Source organism: Sapajus apella, unplaced genomic scaffold (assembly GCF_009761245.1).
Source record: "Sapajus apella isolate SASKATOON/1434 unplaced genomic scaffold, GSC_monkey_1.0 scaffold9, whole genome shotgun sequence".
NCBI classification, from domain to species: Eukaryota; Metazoa; Chordata; class Mammalia; order Primates; family Cebidae; genus Sapajus; species Sapajus apella.
In genome coordinates, this window is record NW_022436949.1 from 41768356 (window position 1) to 41787607 (window position 19252).

Consider the following 19252-nt stretch of genomic DNA (forward strand, 5'->3'; position numbering starts at 1 on the left):
CATAAATGCAAAGGTACTAGTTAGAATAAAAAAACAAAGGAAATTTATCAGTCATTTCTTTAACAAAAGATAAAAATCTAATCTGGAAAAACTAAAAGAAAACGAAAACTAAAGAAAACCTAGGAAGGAGAAACATCTACAGAGAGGAAAAAAAATTTACATTACTATAAATACCTATGTAAAAATATAAATAATATGCTTAAATAAAAACTAACCAATATTGATAACATGTCATAAACCCAAGAATGTATGCCTAAGCTTCATTTAAAAAAAAAAAAAAAGGTTTTTTTTTTTTTTCCTTTTTTGAGACAGAGTCTGTCTCTGTCACCAGGCTGGAGTGCAGTGGCGTGATCTTGGCTCACTGCAACCTCTGCCTCTTAGGTGCAAGTGATTCTCCTGCATCACCCTCCCAAGTAGCTGGGACTACAGGTGTGCGCCACCATGCTCAACAATTTTTTTTTTAGTAGAGATGCATTTTCGCCATGGTCTTGATCTCCTGACTTCATGATCTGCCTGCCTTAGTCTCCCAAAGTCCTGGGATTACAGGTGTGAGCCACCACGCCCAGCCAAAAAAAAAAAGAAAAAAACGGAAAAAAAAAAGGTTATTAACTTTATCCTATGTACAGAAAGAAAGGGGGAGAAAGTTTCTGTCAGGTTGCAGAATTGTTTTACCCTACTTTTAAGCTAATAAGTTAGCTTTTTTACTGTTTCGTGGATTCTGGCAAAAGACAGAAGACTTCTGAGTCAGAAACAAAGAACTTGATTAATTGTGCACAGCAAGCAACATGAGCATTAGCATGTTTACATGGGTTCCCCATGGTCCCACATTCCATAGGGAGAAGATGGACCCACAAGAATTTTACACAGGCAGTGGGTATGGATCACACCTAAAGAACACTGAGTGTGGGAAACCCATCATTTAATAAAGAGCAGTAAATAGGGTGCCCTTTGTCCCAGGGGGAAACATTAACTCACTCCTCAAAGTCACCCACTGAAAACACCCTGGGAAAAAGCCATGGCAAAGAGCAGTCAGGGCCTCACACGGTCTTGGCATGGTCAGCTTGTCTCTATTCAGACCTACCAGGGAAAGGCCTAGAATATGTGCATCTATAGGAGTAAGCCAGACCTTCAGATGGGCAACTGCAAATTACTTTGACAGTGTGCAAACCCGAAAGAGTGGTATTTTTAATCTGCCCATCTGTAGTCTTCCAAGTGGCAGACCAGACAGGTAGACCACTGGCAATGGCACAAACATCAGTATAAATGATTACATTTCACCAAGGGCTCTGATTTTGTTCAGGGAGAGGATGACTCCCTTGAGTTCTGCCCACTGCACTAAGTATACTAACCACTTCAGCTTTTGGTTTTACAACGCTCATGCTTGGTGGAATGGTAGCAGAGGCAGCCCACAGATCCCACCAGCTGTTAACTTACCTAAACACACCAGCACCCTAGCCCAGACATTTAGGGAAACGACTGTGAACCGAGGGCCCTTTTGAGCCAGTGACCTTACTTCAGGCAGTGAAATGGGTTATTCAGTTCATACCGCAAACAGTAGCTGCCACTTTTTCACATGTACCTGATATCATGCTAGGGCCAAGCAGCTGTGCTTTTGAATACATCATTTCCATTTGAGCAGAGAGGCTTACTGGGCCCTTTTTACCATGCTAGACACTGACTCCTAATGTCAAAATGTAAACATCACATGGCTTCCATGGGTCAGGTGTCGAGTTTATAAAAGCTTAATAGCAGTTTAAGAACTGCGCATTTAAAAAGGAGTGTACTAAGTGGCTGAGTCAGGCAGGTGGCACTATTGTACTTGGAAACGGTCTCTCTGGGTAGTCCAGCAGCTTTGAAGTCTATAAAGTTGTGATTGTCCTTTCTCCTCCTGAGATTGATTCTTTGTTTCTGCTGTACCACCCAAGAATGTCGATATGGTAGTCCCTGAATGAGAGTGTTTCCCCCTGAGCTTCACAAACATTGACAGCATTCACAGTGTAAGCATGTAAAATACCAATACCAGTTATGTAATCAGAGCCAAAACAATAATTAAAGTTTGAGTGCCTTTTCCTTTAGGAACACAGATCAAGGAACATGTATTGGGGCTACAACACAGTTATCAGGAGGCTGCTATCACCCACCAAGAGCAAAGGGAGAAAGAGGTGGGCAATGGAAAGAAATGTAAATGTTGACCTTTTTCCTCCTTGACCCATGGGCCCTTGTCCTTCCTTTTCCAGAAGCCATGTGTCAATCAACATCTCACCCATGACAGTCTCCAAAACTATCAAGAACTGTGAAAGTCTAAGGTATTTTACCTGACTTACAAACTAATAAGTTAGCCTTTTATTCTTTTATGGAGTCTGACAGAAGACATAAGACTCCCGGGTCAAAGACAAATGACTCTATTGCTCATGACATAGAGCAAGCAGTATGAGCATTATTATGCTTGCCCCCAAAGTCCCACAGGGGTGACAAATATAAACTTAGATGGATCCTACACAGTTGGCATATGTTTCAGTTAAGGAACACCAGGCTTCTGGCAATTAGAGCTAAAGATCCTAAATATATATGCACCCAATACAGAAATACCCAGATCTATAAGACTTATAAAGAGACTTGGACTCCCACACAATAATAGTGGGAGACTTACAGATCAATGAGACAGAAAGTTAACATCGATATTCAGGACTTGAACTCAGATCCGGAACAAGTAGACTTAATTAACATTCATAGAACTCTCCACTTTAAATACGCAAAATATACACTCTTATCAGTACTACATCACACGTATTTACAGGTTTAAATAAAATATTGGTTGGCTGCTTGTTAATTATTTTCTTCCCTCTTTCTTTTTTTTTTTTTTTTTTTGAGACGGAGTTTCGCTCTTGTTACCCAGGCTGGAGTGCAATGGCGCGATCTCGGCTCACCGCAACCTCCGCCTCCTGGGTTCAGGCAATTCTCCTGCCTCAGCCTCCTGAGTAGCTGGGATTACAGGCACACGCCACCATGCCCAGCTAATTTTTTGTATTTTTAGTAGAGACAGGGTTTCACCATGTTGACCAGGATGGTCTCGATCTCTTGACCTCGTGATCCACCCGCCTCTGCCTCCCAAAGTGCTGGGATTACAGGCTTGAGCCACCGCGCCCGGCCTCTTTTTTTTTTAAGTCTCTATTATCAAATATAATTACAGGCATACCCATTTTTAGACTACATTTTAGCCCGGGCAATAAAGCAACACCCCTGTTCTCTCTCCCTCTTCCTCTTTCTTCCTTTCCTTTATTCTTTTTTTTTTAAATTATTCTTTTTCTTTCTCTCTTTCTTCCTCTAAAAAAAAAAAAAGAAATAAACAGTCCTCTGATTATTTTAGGAAAAAAAAAGTGTGCACACAACACCTGCTGCACACAGCCCACCTCCTTGCCTCGGTGACCTAACGGGGGTGGACCCCTTTTCTGTACACGACCCTCTACTGTGCACGGCACGGCACCCTACTGTGCACGGCCCACAAAAAAAAAAAAAAAAAAAAAAAAACAAGAATCATTTGCTTTTGTCCTCTCTTCTTTTTTTTTTGAAATGGAGTCTCACTCTGTGACCAAGGCTGCTGTGCAATGGCATATTCTCGGCTCACTACAACCTCTGCCTCCCGGGTTCAAGTGATTCTCCTGCCTCAGCCTCGAGAGTAGCTGGGATTTCAGGCACCTGCCACCATGTCTGACTAATTTTTTTATTTTTTATTTTTTTAGTAAAGACAGGGTTTCATCAGGTTAACCAGGCTGGTCTCAAACTCCTGGCCTCATGATCCACCCATGTGGGCCTCCCAAAGTGCTGGGATTAAAGGCGTGAGCCGCAGCACCAGCCTCTTCCTCTTGAAATAACTATTGTCATTCCTGTATATTAAGGAGTAAGATAGAGGGGTATTCTGAATAAATTTTTAGTCACAGAGGATAAAAAAAAAAAAAAGGGAACACCAGGCTTGGGGAAGCATTGCTTTATAGCAAGCAATAAAACATGCTTGCTCCGTGCCCCCAGTCCCAAAGGCAACCATTACCTCATTCCTCAAGGTTACTCACTGCAAACACAACCCTAAGAAATGGTCCAGGTAAAGAGTGGTCAGGACCTTACAGTTTTTACTGGTGAGGCCAAGAAAGAACAAAGAACATGCAAGGACTCACAGGGCCCATGGTAGATTGCCTTTCCTAATAGTTTGATGTTAATTTGTTTGTAATCTTCAAGATATGTTAGTTTCTATAAATAATTATAATATCTGACATCAGAAACCAATGACAATACAATAAATTTTAAACATTACAAAATGTCCTTTAAAAGATGCACTAGGAAAGGAAAAAATATCCACTAGTGCTAACAATTTTATAGTGAGTCTAATAATATAAAGGAATAGATAATTCCTATGCCATATTAACTCATCTACAGTAAGGATAATATGGTTGCCTAATTCACTATATGAAAGTAGAAAGACTGATAAAATCAAAGATGTGAAATAATTTCAATAAATTTACAGCTATTCATTTATTAAAAGAGAAGCATGCAAACAAAACGAAAGCAATCTTAATTCAAAAGCAAATTAAGGTAATATCCCACACTGTTAATCAGCAGTTTTCCTCAGAAATATCCCACATCATTAATTATTAAGATAATATCCCACATAATAATTAATAATCTTAATTATTAATATACCACAACATTAATCAGTTTTCCTCAGAATTGAAAAGAAGGTATAATATTTCAAAACATTTTACAACACATTAGTATGTCCAATAAAAAACTTTGTATACATCTCAGAAGAAAAAATGTTGATAAAATAATTTCTGCCTTTAAGTTTAAACAGATTTGAACAGAGAAACCTACAATGTTATCTGATAAGAGATTCAATATAACACAGATGTAAATTTTTCCTAAATTAACCAATAATTTTACCATAATTCAAATTAAACCCTAACAGAGATTTTGGGAGTGGGTAACTTGGAGAGGAAAAGGATTCTAATGTTAATTTAGAAACATCAGTAAATACAAGGAGCGAAGGCATTCTGGAGGAAAAACAGCCACAATGAAGAAGAAATCATTCTGTCAGAAACTGGATAATAAAGCGATAAATGTTAAAACAGTATGGCACTACTACAAGAAGTTGATAATGGAATATAATATAAATAGAATTAATACAATTGACTAACTACCTATGGAAAAAAATCTGGATGGATTCTTACCTTTTGATGAAAATAAATTATAAACAGATTAAAATTTAATGTAAAATAAAAGGAAAAACTTCAAGAAAGCTACTGCAAAGAATTAGTAATATCTCCCAATCGGGTTTGGGAAAAACTGTTATTATAAAAACAGTATAAAAGTTACATACACAAGAAAGTTTGGCTACATAAAAATAAAAGCCTTTTGTATATTAAAATCAATACAAGCATAAGAAAGTATTAGAAAAGGTTTAACAAGTGAAAGAAGTATTAATATGCATAAATATATATTACCATTTAATAGAGCTCTTTCAAAATTAAAGAAACTTACTTTTCAAAGTATAATCAGGCAACAAAAATACAGTGATATATTACTCTGTAAAAAAAATCACTAACAAATTAATAATTTACTTCTGACTTGCCATTTTTGAATTAAATATTTGCAAAAAAGCAAAAAAGCAGTTTCGAATACAGAAAGCAACCTCATCTATATTATTGTTCTGATTATTAACTTTGTTATCTCCTAGGTATATATTCAGTTTATATTTAAAGAGATATCGATCAAATAAACTCATAGCTTTGCCTGTTTAGCTCACAAAACAATTTATGCTTATATGAAACATATTTGATATATTTTATATTATTCTGGAAAAATTTATATTTTAAAATCAAAAGTTAATCAAGATAAAATGTTCTCTGATTTATTAATGTGTTCAATACAAAACATATTATTAAATATACAATGTCTTAGAATATTAATTTTTTATAAGAAGCTTCTGCTACTTAACTCTCCTCTGTCTATATAGCCACTTCTTTCATTATAGGCTATTATTTACCTTGAAGCAGCCTTCTTCAGCAGCTTTTTAATCTCATTAATTTTACAGGTGTGCTTCTTATGGATAACCACAAATGCATTACAACCATCTGGTGGTGGCTCATCAGCTGCAATCTAAGATTTCAAAGATTATATTTAGCTACAGTAGTTGATAATTACAATATGATTTTAAAACCCTCACACATTACTTTGATTAAAATAACTCATCAACTACTATTAAGTTATTGCTCTAATTAAAGTAAAAAACATCTATATGTAGGTAGAATCTAAGAAATATTTTAATAAAATCAACTTTATCCTAGGAAAGACACGCTTCAAAGTTATTGAAAAAATTCTATTAAAATCTTATGATACTTCATTTCAATGATTTGTCCTCATAATTTCCTTATCCCAAATAACTATTAAAATTACAGAATATATTCAATTATATTATAATCAATGACAACAATAATATAATCAATGATAGGCTATGGAACCAACTATAAACTTGTAGATCATTTTTAACTAAAGATGTTCATATTAAAGAGCTCTATGTACATGGCTATGTGCCTCTTTGTCAAATACAGTTTGGGTATTTTTACACACCTGCTGAAACATCTGAATAGCTGGAGAGTATGCCCTTATAGAGAAGGCAAACTTTAAGAGGTTGATGTGTAAATTGTCTAAAAACTGTCCAGCTTTCTTCAGGATTAAGTTGTAATAAGAATAATCTGATTCTATAAAAAAAGTCAAAAGAAAAAAATGTTAGTATTTTATACACGACAGATTGGCACATCTTCCACCATACAGCTGACTTAATGCCATATAATCATCTTTGAAGTTGGTTATGGATAATGCTAGAGAAAAATGAAAAAATCAAGAACTCAGTTCTATAATCAACTTCATTTTGGATCTTCCAGTAATGTCCAAGTAATCAACATGAGACCAGGTGAAAATAATCTTGCCATTAAACTCTATTTGGAAACACCAGCATTTCAGACCAACTTACTCCAAAGTTGTGGAGTTATATTACAAGGATAATATATTAGTCCTACCTACAAGGCATAAATTAAGAACAGCAGAAAAGTTAAAGAACATGATTGTTAATAAATTTTAAAGTAACTATATGAATAAATTCTACTGAGATTTAGTGCCAACAGCCAAGTATTAATTAGTGTATCTAGAATACTTTTAGGAGACAAAATTTGAACCAGGTACACACTCCAATTAAAGCTCTTATCACCTAATAGTGTACTTCACTGTTTTGCTGTCTCCTTCATTATATTTTGAAGTCCTAAGAATGTACATTTACTCATCTTCGTATTCCCATCATCTTAAAAGTAGTGCAAGCATTTCTCATGACTAAAAATTTTCTCAGAAAAAAATTTTGAAAGGAAAAATTATTTGCTTTTGGAAATAGTTCAGTTTAAAATGTTATTAAAAGGATGTCTGACCTCTTTGTTTTTAAAATCTACTTTGTAAAATCACAAAATTGCTGAACTTCAATGCTGCTTGAGCCAAATAGGCTTCAGTAAATGGACACTTAAAACATCTGAAATTAGGAACAAAATAATAAACTATTTTAATTACCAACAGTAAGAAGATCTCTCTATATCTAAATGGCTAAAGATTTCACTCTTAAGCAATTCCATGTTCATCTATTCTAGTCTCTGTAGACATAGGAAAATAATAAACCTTTCTTTACAATAAAGCCTCTGCTGTTAAAATTTAATTTCAAATTTACCTTTAAGCTACTTACCTACCCTAAGAAACACATTAATAAACACTTTTTAATTCTGAGGAAGAGATATGTATATATGGGTATATACTCTCATATATATACAAAAACAGAAATTACTGTTTTACAGATAGTGAAATGACAGCGTTATTAGTTACCTGACTTTTTGAGAGTATTAAAAGTTTCTTTAGTGGTTTAAGAGTCAAAGTATTCTGCCAATAAAAATGCAATATACATGTCAGCATACATTTGTCCAAACCCACAGAATGTATAACAAGAGGGAACACTAATGTAAACTATGGACCTTGGGTAATAAGGATCTGTCAAGGTAGTTTCATCAATTGATATAAATGTACCACACTAGTGGAGGATGTTGATAACAAGGAAGGCTATTTATGTGTAGGGAAGGGGACATATGGGGAAATTTCTATACTTTCTGTCCAATTTTTCTGTGAACTTAAAATTGCTCCAAAAAAACTAAGTCTACTTTTAAAAGAGAAAAAAAAATGTACTATTACTAGATGCAAAAATTATTATTTCAAAGAAATCTAGGTAAAAGAAAACCATATCTCAACAATTTTTTCTTTTTTTTGGAGACAAGGTCTTGCTCTGTCACTCAGGCTGGAGTGCAGTGGCACAAACACAGCTCAAACTCCTGGGCTCAAGTAATCCTCTGCCTCAGCCTTGCAAAGCGCTGGTATTAAAGGTGTGAGCCACCACATTTGGTCAATTTTTTTTTTTTTTAGAGACAGGGTCTTGCTATACTGCCTAGGCAAGTCTCCGACTCCTGGGCTCTAGCAATTCTCTGGCATTGTGCCTTCCAAGTAGCTGCTACCAGAGAGGCACACCACCATGCTAAGCCAACAATTTTGATTTCTTCTTGATGAGAATGCAATATCCGAACATGACTATGAGTTATCTTATAATAAAGTATTAAAGCCTTCTATTTTTGGAAACAGATGCTTAGACTGGTTTCCATTAAAACATGTTTTCAAATTTAATGTTCAGATTTACTAACCCAGTGAAGCATTCACATTTAACCATTACCATTAAAAAATAATAACATGGCCGGGCGCGGTGGCTCAAGCCTGTAATCCCAGCACTTTGGGAGGCCAAGGCAGGTGGATCAGGAGGTCAAGAGATCGAGACCATCCTGGTCAACATGGTGAAACCCCGTCTCTACTAAAAATACAAAAAATTAGCTGGGCATGGTGGTGCGTGCCTGTAATCCCAGCTACTCAGGAGGCTGAGGCAGGAGAATTGCCTGAACCCAGGAGGCGTAGGTTGCGGTGAGCCGAGGTCACGCCATTGCACTCCAGCCTGGGTAACATGAATGAAACTCCATCTCAAAAAATAATAATAATAATAATAACATAATGTGTACACATAAATACAAATCTTACAAGTTAAAATTTGTACATCACCTACCTGTTTGCTTATAAATTGCTAATTCTTGCACAGTTTCCAAAAACTGCCAAAATTTTTCATTACTTTCTTCTGCCATAAATTCACTATTAAAAAAATAAAAGTAATCAGTTAGTAGATGGAATTTAAAATGGTTCAGATACTATAAACTATATTCAAGAACCAAACTATATCTATAGCAAAAAAAAAAAGCTCTTAAAAATTAATATCAAATTACTAATTTCCATTTACTATAACACTGGATAAAAAACCACATTGATTATTCTTACCTAAGGTATCATTCTCAACTATAAACATATAATCATGTCAGGAAAACGCTTCATGAGAAATTACTTTTGGCTTTTTCTTATTAGCAACAACTAAAAAACTGATGATAGTTTATTTTATCTTTCCATATGAAATGGCACTGATAAATACAACAATGATAATAAACAGAGATTATACAACGGTAAAAGTAGAAAAAAAAGACCATCTGTTTTCCATAAACAAAAATTGGTTCTATAAATATTTCATAGCAGTTATATTATCTATTGCCTTTACTGTCTATTGCCTTTACTTATTTGTGTAGAAAATCTTATTTATGTAAAACAGAAAGATCTTAATTTTAAACATTAATAGGAAATCAGTGTATTGCACTGTCTTTGGCCATAAAATCCAATGAAATTTCCATTATATTTAAGAAAAAACAGCCAAAGCCATTTAAAGCCTTTCAAAAATAATGAAATAAATGAAAGATTATTTAGTTCTGCACGGAGAAAACAGAAGACAACTAAGAAAAATAGGGTTAACTATGTAAATTAGAAACAAAATAGCCACCAAACAGATGGTGCTGATTATTTGTTATTGCCCATCTTATCTTTCTCTCTAGCCTTAGTAAACTTTAAAACTAATGCTTAAAATAAATGGAAAGTATTGAGGACATCCACAACACATACAGAGTAACTAATTCTTGTGAGTCTGAGCCACTAAAGAGGAAAAAGAAAGTGAGAATGACTGATTAATTTATCAACATAAACACGACAAGCCTAGGAATTTAGAGTAATAAATAACTTCAAATCAACTCTTACTATTAATGGTATTAAATCAATGACTTGAAAAAGGAAAAAAAAAGGAAAGCTGAAAGCAGAGGAAATAATGGAAAACACTAAACAGAACATGAACTGAAGAAGATAGGAACAGTACAACATCTTAAGTGGGGAGCAATGCTTATATTTGACCAAACAGCTATAGACATGCTCATATACTATGCAGCCATAGGTAAAAGACTTCTTCCAACTACCAGAATCTGTACATCTAGCTAAGTCTGATCCTTCAAAGTGATCACCTTAAGTAAGTGTTCCAGCTAACAAGGGAAGTGAAGGACCTCATCGAGGAGAACCGCAAACTGCTGCTCAAAGAAATCAGAGAGGACACAAACAGATGAAAAAAACATTCCATGCTCATGGATAGGAAGAATCAATACTGTGAAAATGGCCATACTGCCCAAAGCAATTTATAGATTCAATGCTATTCCCAGTAAACTGATGGCAGCAGTGACTGTCTACAGTGGCCTCTGCAGAAACACCAGCTGCAACCGGGGAGACATGGCTGGGGTTGTGCACTCCATGGAGCTGGTGGGAGCAGGAAACAGGTGGAAGCCCTGTCTCTTTCTGAGTTGGCAGGGTGGAGGGCCCACTCCCCAGGCGTGACTGTCCGGAGTGGGGCATCCCTGTGCTCTTGGGGGCTGGAAGCAGGTAGGAGCCCATGCCTCCTTCAGAGTTGGCGGGGTGGGAGCCCTGTGCTTCCTGGGCACAGCTATGGCCACCCAGCTCCAGCTATGGACCCAGGCATCCCTGCACTCTCAGGGCTTGCAGAGCCCCCCTCTCCCACCACAGGCTCGAAAGTGCCTGTTAGTACTGCCTGGCCTCTCCCTGCTCCCAATGCCTGCTCCAATTTCAGAGCAAAGTTGTGCCTGAGCCCAGAAGCTGTCACAACCTGGCTGGGAGTGCGTGCATTTGGGGCAGCACTGACACACCGGTCCCCTACTACCTCAGCCCCCTCTGGACCTTGGGCACCAATGGGCATGGGAGGGAGGCCAAAAGGGGTCTGGGGGCAGCTTGGTACAGGCCCGCAGGCACCCTGTGATGTGAACAGCCTGGGTGCCGTGGACGTGGTGGATGGCAGGTTAATGGTGGAAGGGAGCAGACGGGCAAAAAGGGGCAGGTATCTGGTGAAGCCCCACCTTCAAGCTAGGCACATAAGCCTGGGGTCTGGGCTACCTGTTCACGGACTGAAGTGAGAACTTACGGTGCTTATTCCAGGCCCACACAGGGCCACCCACGGACCAATCTGCACATACTTCCTCCCCTCTGAAACCCATAAAAACTTCAGACTCAGCTAAGCTCGGGCAGATGATGGGACGACCTGCCTGTGGATAGGAGCTATACATTCAAGATGTCCTCTCCACTGAGGGCTACCCAGACATCAGGATGACCTGATTGTGGGTAGATCTACCCACTCCATTTCTCTTCTCTGCTGAGGGCTACAGACTCAACATGATGACCTGCCTGTGAAAAGGGGCTACCCACTCTGAGTCTTCTCTCTAATGAGAGCTGCACTCATCAGGATGACCTGCCTGCAGAAAGGAGCTACCAAATTTGGGTCTCCTAAGAGCTGTACTGTCACTTATAAAGCAACTCTTTGCCTTGTTCACCCTCCAGTTGTCTACATGCTTCATTCTTCCTGAACATGGAACAAGAACTCGGGACCTGCCAAATAGCAGGACTGAAAGAGCTGTAACACAAACAGGGCTGAAACGCGTACCTCACTTGCCATGCTGCAGGCAATGAAAAGGAGAGAAAAGCTACAGCCCTTTGGGGAGCCCAGACATACAGGCTGCCTGAGCCAGAGCTGTGTCACCCTCTCTGGGACTGTGCAGTTCCTGGTATCTCCAAGGTTCCAGGTGCCACTGCATTCCACAGTGCCTGCAGCAGAAGCTGCCTGCAGTACGTCTGGTCAAACCACACTCTTATACAAAGCTGGCGCCTGTGTCAGTACCTGGAACTGCCCACCCCACTGCAACCGGCATGCCTGGCTGTGTGCAGTGGCCAGATTCTGTGCTTGCTCATGTAGTCATCACCACTCTGTGCCTGGCTCAACCTTGGCAGGCGTGGGATCTGGGCCAATAGCTTAAGCCAAGCATAGCCTGCCGGGCTGAGTAGACAGAATGAGGACAGCAAGCCAGAGCAAAACTCAGACAAAGGTGCTACCAGCCACAGAGATTTCTGTCTGGAAAAGCAAAAACCCAAGGATCCTATGACAAAACTACCATTGACATTCTTCACACAATTAGAAAAAAATGATTTTAAAATTCATATGGAACCAAAAAAGAGCCCAAATATCCAACACAATCCTAAACAAAAAGAACAAAGCTGAAAGCATCACACTACCCAACTTCAAACTACACTACAAGGTTAAAGTAAACTAACTACAAGGTTAAAGTAACCCACACAGTATGGTACTGGTACAAGAACAGACACATAGATCAATGGAACAGAATAGAGAACTCAGAAATAAGACTGCACACATACAAGCATCTAATCTTTGACAAACCTTACAAACACAAGCAATGGGAAAAGGATTCCCTATTTAATAAACGGTGCAGGAAGAACTGGCTAGCCATATGCAGAAAACTGAAACTAGACCCCCTTCCTTATACCTTATACAAAAATTAACTCAAGATGAATTAAAGATTTAAATGTAAAACCCAAAATTATAAAAACCCTATAAGAAAATCTAAGCAATACAATTCAGGATATAGGCACAGAAACAGATTTCATGACAAAAATGTCAAAAGCAATTGCAACAAAAGCAAAAATTGACTAATGGGATCTATTTAAACTAAAGAGCTTCTGCACAACAAAAGAAAACTATCATCAGAGTGAAGGGACAACCTACAGAATGGGAGATTCTGAAATGTATCCATCTGACAAATGGATACATTGTCTAATATGCAGAGTCTACAAGGAGCTTCAACAAATTTACAAGAAAAAAACAAATGACCCCATTAAAAAGGGGCAAAGGACATGAATAGACACTTATCAAAAGAAGACATTCATGCAACCAAAACATATGATAAAAAGCTCCACATCACTGATCATTAGAGAAATGCAAATCAAAACCACAATGAAATACTATCTCATGCCAGTCAGAATGGAGATTATTAAGAAGTCAAGAAAAAACAGAAGCTGGCAAGGTTGCAGAGAAAAAAAAATGCTTTTACACTGTTGGTGGGAACGTAAATTAATTCAAGCATTGTGGAAGACAGTGTGGCAATTCCTCAAAGATCCATAAGCAAAAATACCATCTGATCAAGCAATCCCATTACTGGGTATATACCCAAAGGATTTTAAATCATTCTGTTATAAAGACACATGCACACGTATGTTCACTGCAGCACTATTCACAATAGCAAAGACATGGAATCAACTTATATGTCCATCAATGATAGACCGAACAAAGAAAATGTGGTATATATACACCATGGAATACTATGCAGCCATTAAAAGGAATGAGATCATGTCCTTTGCAGGGACATGGATGGAGTTGGAAGCCATTATCCTCAGCAAACTAACTCAGAGACAGAAAACCAAACACCTCATGTTCTCACTGACAAGTGGGAGCCGAATAATAAGAACACATGGACACATGTGTAATGACACACACTGGGGCCTGTTGGGAGGGTGCAAGGGGACACAGAACATCAGGAAGAATGGCTAATGGATGCTATTCTAATGGGCTTCATACTAGGTGATAAGTTTGTCAGGCAGGCTGCAGTGCAGTGGCACAAACATGGCTTACTTGAGCGGCTGCAGTGGGAGGATCGTTTGAGCCTCCGAGACCTCCCAGGCTCAAGCAATCCTCCCACCACAGCCGCTCAAGTAGCTGAGACTACAGGCACATGTCACCATGCCCAGTTCATTATTTTGGACCAAGTTTTTAAAAGTTAACAAACTGGCATTTCCAATTTTTCACTTGCCATATAAAATATATGGCTCAAAATAACTGTATTTCTTCAAAAAATTCTGCCCAGAGAAAACAGTTATTTCTATAAAGCATGTTTTTATAGGTACTAAAGAGTTTGACAGTAATTATAAGTGGAATTTCAAAAATATTTTCAGTAAGATCAATACAAGTGGAATAAATGCAGCTCAGATGTACAAATTAAGGTATGTATATTACAAAATTCTACCCTCTTCAGCCCATAACCACCTCTAGCCAATTTTTTTTTTGAGACGGAATCTCGCTCTGTCACCCAGGCTGGAGGGCACTGGCACAACCTCGGCTCACTGCAACCTCTGCCTCCCGGGTTCAAGCAATTATCTTGTCTCAGCCTCCTGAGTAGCTAGGATTATAAGCTTTCTTCACCACGCCCAGTTAATTTTTGTATTTTTAGTAGAAATGGGGTTTCACCACGTTGGCCAAGCTAATCTTGAATTTCTGACCTCATTACCCACTGCCTCAGCCTCCCAAAGTGCCAGATTACAGGCATGAGCCATTGTGCCGAGCTGTAAATTTTGTTATAAATTTCTTTATGCAGGGACTATACCTTATTCATCTTTGTTTCCTACACAGGACTATACTCAAGCTATGCACTCAAATTTCCAAGATGAACTGAAAATATCTGTGTGTATGCATGTGTGTATATATACATTGTGTGTGTATATATATATATATATACACATATATTTGTATATATATACATACACATATATACATATGTATGTGTGTATACATATATACATGTGTATATATATACATATATACATAAATATGTATATATATACACATACATATATATACATATGTATGTGTATACATACATGTGTGTATATACATATATATGCATATAGACACGTGTGTATATATATTTATACATATGTATGTGTGTGCATATGTACACATACATATATATGTACACACATATGTACATATACACACATATATGTGCGAAAATATGTGTATGTATATGTATATACATGCACTAATCAAAATCTATAAATGCATATATGTGCATGTATATATATTTATATGTGTATATATATGTGACATATATACACATAGTGAAATGTATATGTGACATATATACACACACACAGTGAATTGTGGACATATATGACATATATACACACACACAGCATATATACACACACATAGTGTATATACACACAGAGAAATGTGTATATACAAATTTACATATATAAATATATATATATACACACACACATATATATGTATGCATTTATAGATTTTGATTAGGAAGCTCAATTTTTTAATTTAAAGCATTATTCATTGAAATTTCCCTTACTTGCTCCCACATTATTTTCCTTAAGTTTCTAGCTGCCCAGCTCCTTCAACCTAGTCAATGCTCTTCAATTCTTCTACTTCCACACTTACTCTACTCAACCTCTTTGATTTTCCTACAATTTTAAGAGAAACATAAACAAATTGAAGGAGAGTAGAGTAACAAATTATACAAAATAAATTTCTTGAAGTGCAGTGGTTGAAGAAACTACAAGTTTTTAGCCTGCTACTGTCCCACAATGTGTCACACACAGAAACAGATTTGGTTCTGAGAGGATCAGTAGATAAAAAGTTTAGTGAGAAAGATTTTAGTTTACATAATAAAGGACCTCCTATAATTTTGATTTGTCCAAAACAAAACAATAAGGCACATGAGGTAACACTGAGCATCCTCTCTGGATTATCCAAGGACAAACTATTTTTCACAGGTTAGGTATATTGCAGAGGTAATTCTGATGGTGGCTTAAAGTATATCTTTCCCTACAAAAAGTCCCTTTCATTGAATTAGCATTACTGAGTACCTAACTTTTGTACACTGTGCCTTGGCAAAATAAATAAAAAAATAGTTTTGCCTCTGAAGCTCACATTTTAACAAAAGAGATTAGCAAATATGATACCTTACAATAAGGATTATTACAAAAATACTGGCCAAACGTTATGAGAGAATAGAAAGTTATTAAAGATAGAAGAATATGGTATGTCCACAAGTAAGGTAACAATGAAGAAGCCTGTAACAAAATGATATATTACTGTCCTAGGGCTACCACACCATTACCCAAGGATCCTCTATACATTTTTCCTGGATAACCCCATGTTTATACTGGGCTTCTGCTAAGATGGTTGAGTGGATTCATGAATCACAGGTCTAACCTATTTAGCAAGAGAAATTTACTCCCTCACAGTTATGGAGGCCAACAGTCTGAAATCAAGGTTTGAGCAGCCTTAATGCAGAAGATTCTAGAACCTCATAGGTGGACATAACTCTTTTTGTTGGGGGCATCATTCAAGCCACCCTCTAGCCTCCCAAAGCCCCCAAAATCCACCTCCCCTACATAAAATATATTTGTCCTTGTGATGACCTCCAAAACTCAACCAATTACAGCATCAACTCTAAGTCCAAAATCTCACGTAAATATCAACTATATTTACAAGTTTTATCCTAAATCATGTATAAGTGAGACTCTAGGTATGATCCATCCTGGCATAAAATTCTCCTCTGTCCACCTGTGAAATCAGAAAACAAGTTATGTTTCCAAAATGCAATGGCAAGACAGGCATAGGATGGATACTCTAATTCCCAAAGGAAAATAATAGAAGAAATAAAGGGGTTACAAGCAAGTTGAAAACACAGCAGGGCAAATTTCCATTACATTCCAAAGCTTGAGAATAACTCTCCGTGGCCTGATGCTTCACCCTTTGTGCTGTCTCCCATGGTTCTGCCTGCAGAGTTGTTCTTTCTTTCTTGAAAGGGCAGCACAATGTTTATAGCCAAGTAGCTCTATTAGTCCATTTCCTGCCTGTAGAATTTTGGAAGTCCAACAGCCTTCTCTAATTTTCTCGTCTGTCCCTTTTGGTCCAAGCTGGCAGTGTTTTTAATATATTCCCCAAAACTTTGTAAGGCTGCTGTATATCTCACCAAGAGCCACACCATTACACAAAGATCCTCCCCAGATCCTTCCTATATATCCCCATCTTCTTTATACCAAGCTTCTGCCGAGATGGTTGAGAGGACGCATCAATCACAGGCTTAACCTATTCAGCAAAAGGTTATCCTGCCAGTTTCCTGTCCTTCTCTCCAGAGCACACATTTTCAACACTGAGTTTTCTAATTGTAGCACCCTTTATGATTCTGATAGGCTGAGAACCTCCCAAATCATCATATGTTGGTTCCTTTTTCCTTATCTGTTCCTTTTTAAATTTATCTCTTTCTTCCTTCATTTTAATATAAGCAGCAAGGAGAAACCAGGTAGCACTTTCAATGCTTTGCCTGGACTCCGCAGCTAACATTCAAGTTCATTACTTTCAAGTTGTTTTCCACAAACTGTAGAAACCAAATCAGCCAGTATTCTATCACTAAATAACAAGGGTTACCTTTCTTCTAGATTCTAAAATAGTGTCACTCATTTCATTCTGAGCCATTGCCGGAACGGCTTTGAATGTTCATATTTCTACCAGCATTCTCTTCAAGATGATGTAAGTATTCTCTATGATGACAGAATTTTTTTCAGCTTCTTTCATCTCTTCTAAGCCCTCAGCAGAATCACCCTTAATGTCCAGATTTCTGCAATCTCCTCAAGGCACTCTAGACTTTCTATACCAAATTTCTCAAAATTATTCTAGCCTCTGCCCAACTCCATAGCTACTTCTACATTTTTAAGTATTTGTTATAGCAGCACTCAACTTTTTGGTATCAAAATCTGTATTAGTTTCATAGATCTGTTTAACAAAGTTAAAAAACTTGGTGACCTAAAACAGAAACTTATTTCCTCACAATTCTGGAGGCCAGAAGTCCAAAATCAAGGTGTTGGCAGGGCTGTGCTCCCCCTGAAGGTTCTGGGGAAAATCTTCCATCCTGGTGGCTTCAGCTATTACTTGGCTTGAGGCTGCCTAACTTCAATCTCTAACTTTACATGGCCTTCTCGTTTTTGCCTGTGTCTTCTCTTCTGTCTTTTAAGAAGACATTGGATTTGGGACCCATCTCGATAATTTAAGATGATCTCATCTCAAGATCCTTACTTAAATTAAAAGACATTTTTCTTTTTTTTTTTCCATTTATTTATTTTATTGCATTTTAGGTTTTGGGGTACATGTGAAAAACATGCAAGACTGTTGCATAGGTACACACGTGGCAGTGTGATTTGCTGCCTTTCTCCCCATCACCTACATCTGGCATCTCTCCCCTTGCTATCTCTCCCCAACTTCCCTCCCCCCACTGTCCCACCCCTATTTCCCCCCAACTGACCCCACTGTGTAATGCTCCCCTCCCTGTGTCCATGTGTTCTCACTGTTCAACACTCACCTATGAGTGAGAACATGCGGTGTTTGATCTTCTGCTCTTCTGTCAGTTTGCTGAGAATGATGGTTTCCAAGTTCATCCATGTCCTTACAAAGGACACAAACTCATCGTTTTTGATGGCTGCATAATATTCCATGGTGTATATGTGCCACATTTTCCCTGTCCAGTCTATCATCGATGGGCATTTGGGTTGGTTCCAGGTCTTTGCTATTGTAAACAGTGCTGCAATGAACATTCGTGTGCACGTGTCCTTATAGAACGATTTATAATCCTTTGGATATATACCCAGTATCGGGATTGCTGGGTCAAATGGAATTTCTGTTTCTAGGTCCTTGAGGAATCGCCACACTGTCTTCCACAATGGTTGAACTAATTTACACTCCCACCAACAGTGTAAAAGTGTTCCTATTTCTCCACATCCTCTCCAGCATCTGTTGTCTCTAGATTTTTTAATGATCGCCATTCTAACTGGCGTGAGATGGTATCTCAATATAGTTTTGACTTCCATTTCTCTGATGACCAGTGATGATGAGCATTTTTTCATGTTTGTTGGCCTCATGTATGTCTTCTTTTGTAAAATATCTGTTCATATCCTTTGCCCACTTTTGAATGGGATTGTTTGTTTTCTTGTAGATCTGTTTTAGTTCTTTGTAAATTCTGGATATCAGCTCTTTGTCACATGGGTAAACTGCAAAAAATTTTTCCCATTCTGGTGGTTG

At 37.7% G+C, this 19252-nt stretch overlaps 1 protein-coding gene across 4 annotated transcripts in view; it reads right to left on the reverse strand.

Annotated features, from left to right (window-relative positions):
* Positions 1-19252, reverse strand: part of UGGT2 (UDP-glucose glycoprotein glucosyltransferase 2) — a 243684-nt gene that overhangs the window by 210110 nt on the left and 14322 nt on the right. For 3 of the 4 annotated variants that reach the window (XM_032277500.1, XM_032277501.1, XM_032277503.1), the window contains exons 2-4: positions 9179-9261; positions 6619-6749; positions 6035-6147 (exon numbers count right to left, since the gene is read on the reverse strand). In XM_032277500.1, coding sequence (XP_032133391.1) covers positions 6035-6147; positions 6619-6749; positions 9179-9261 — 327 coding nt within the window. Of the gene's footprint in view, positions 1-6034; positions 6148-6618; positions 6750-7908; positions 7963-9178; positions 9267-19252 lie in introns of those variants that run through there. The other variant, XM_032277502.1, reaches the window with a different exon arrangement.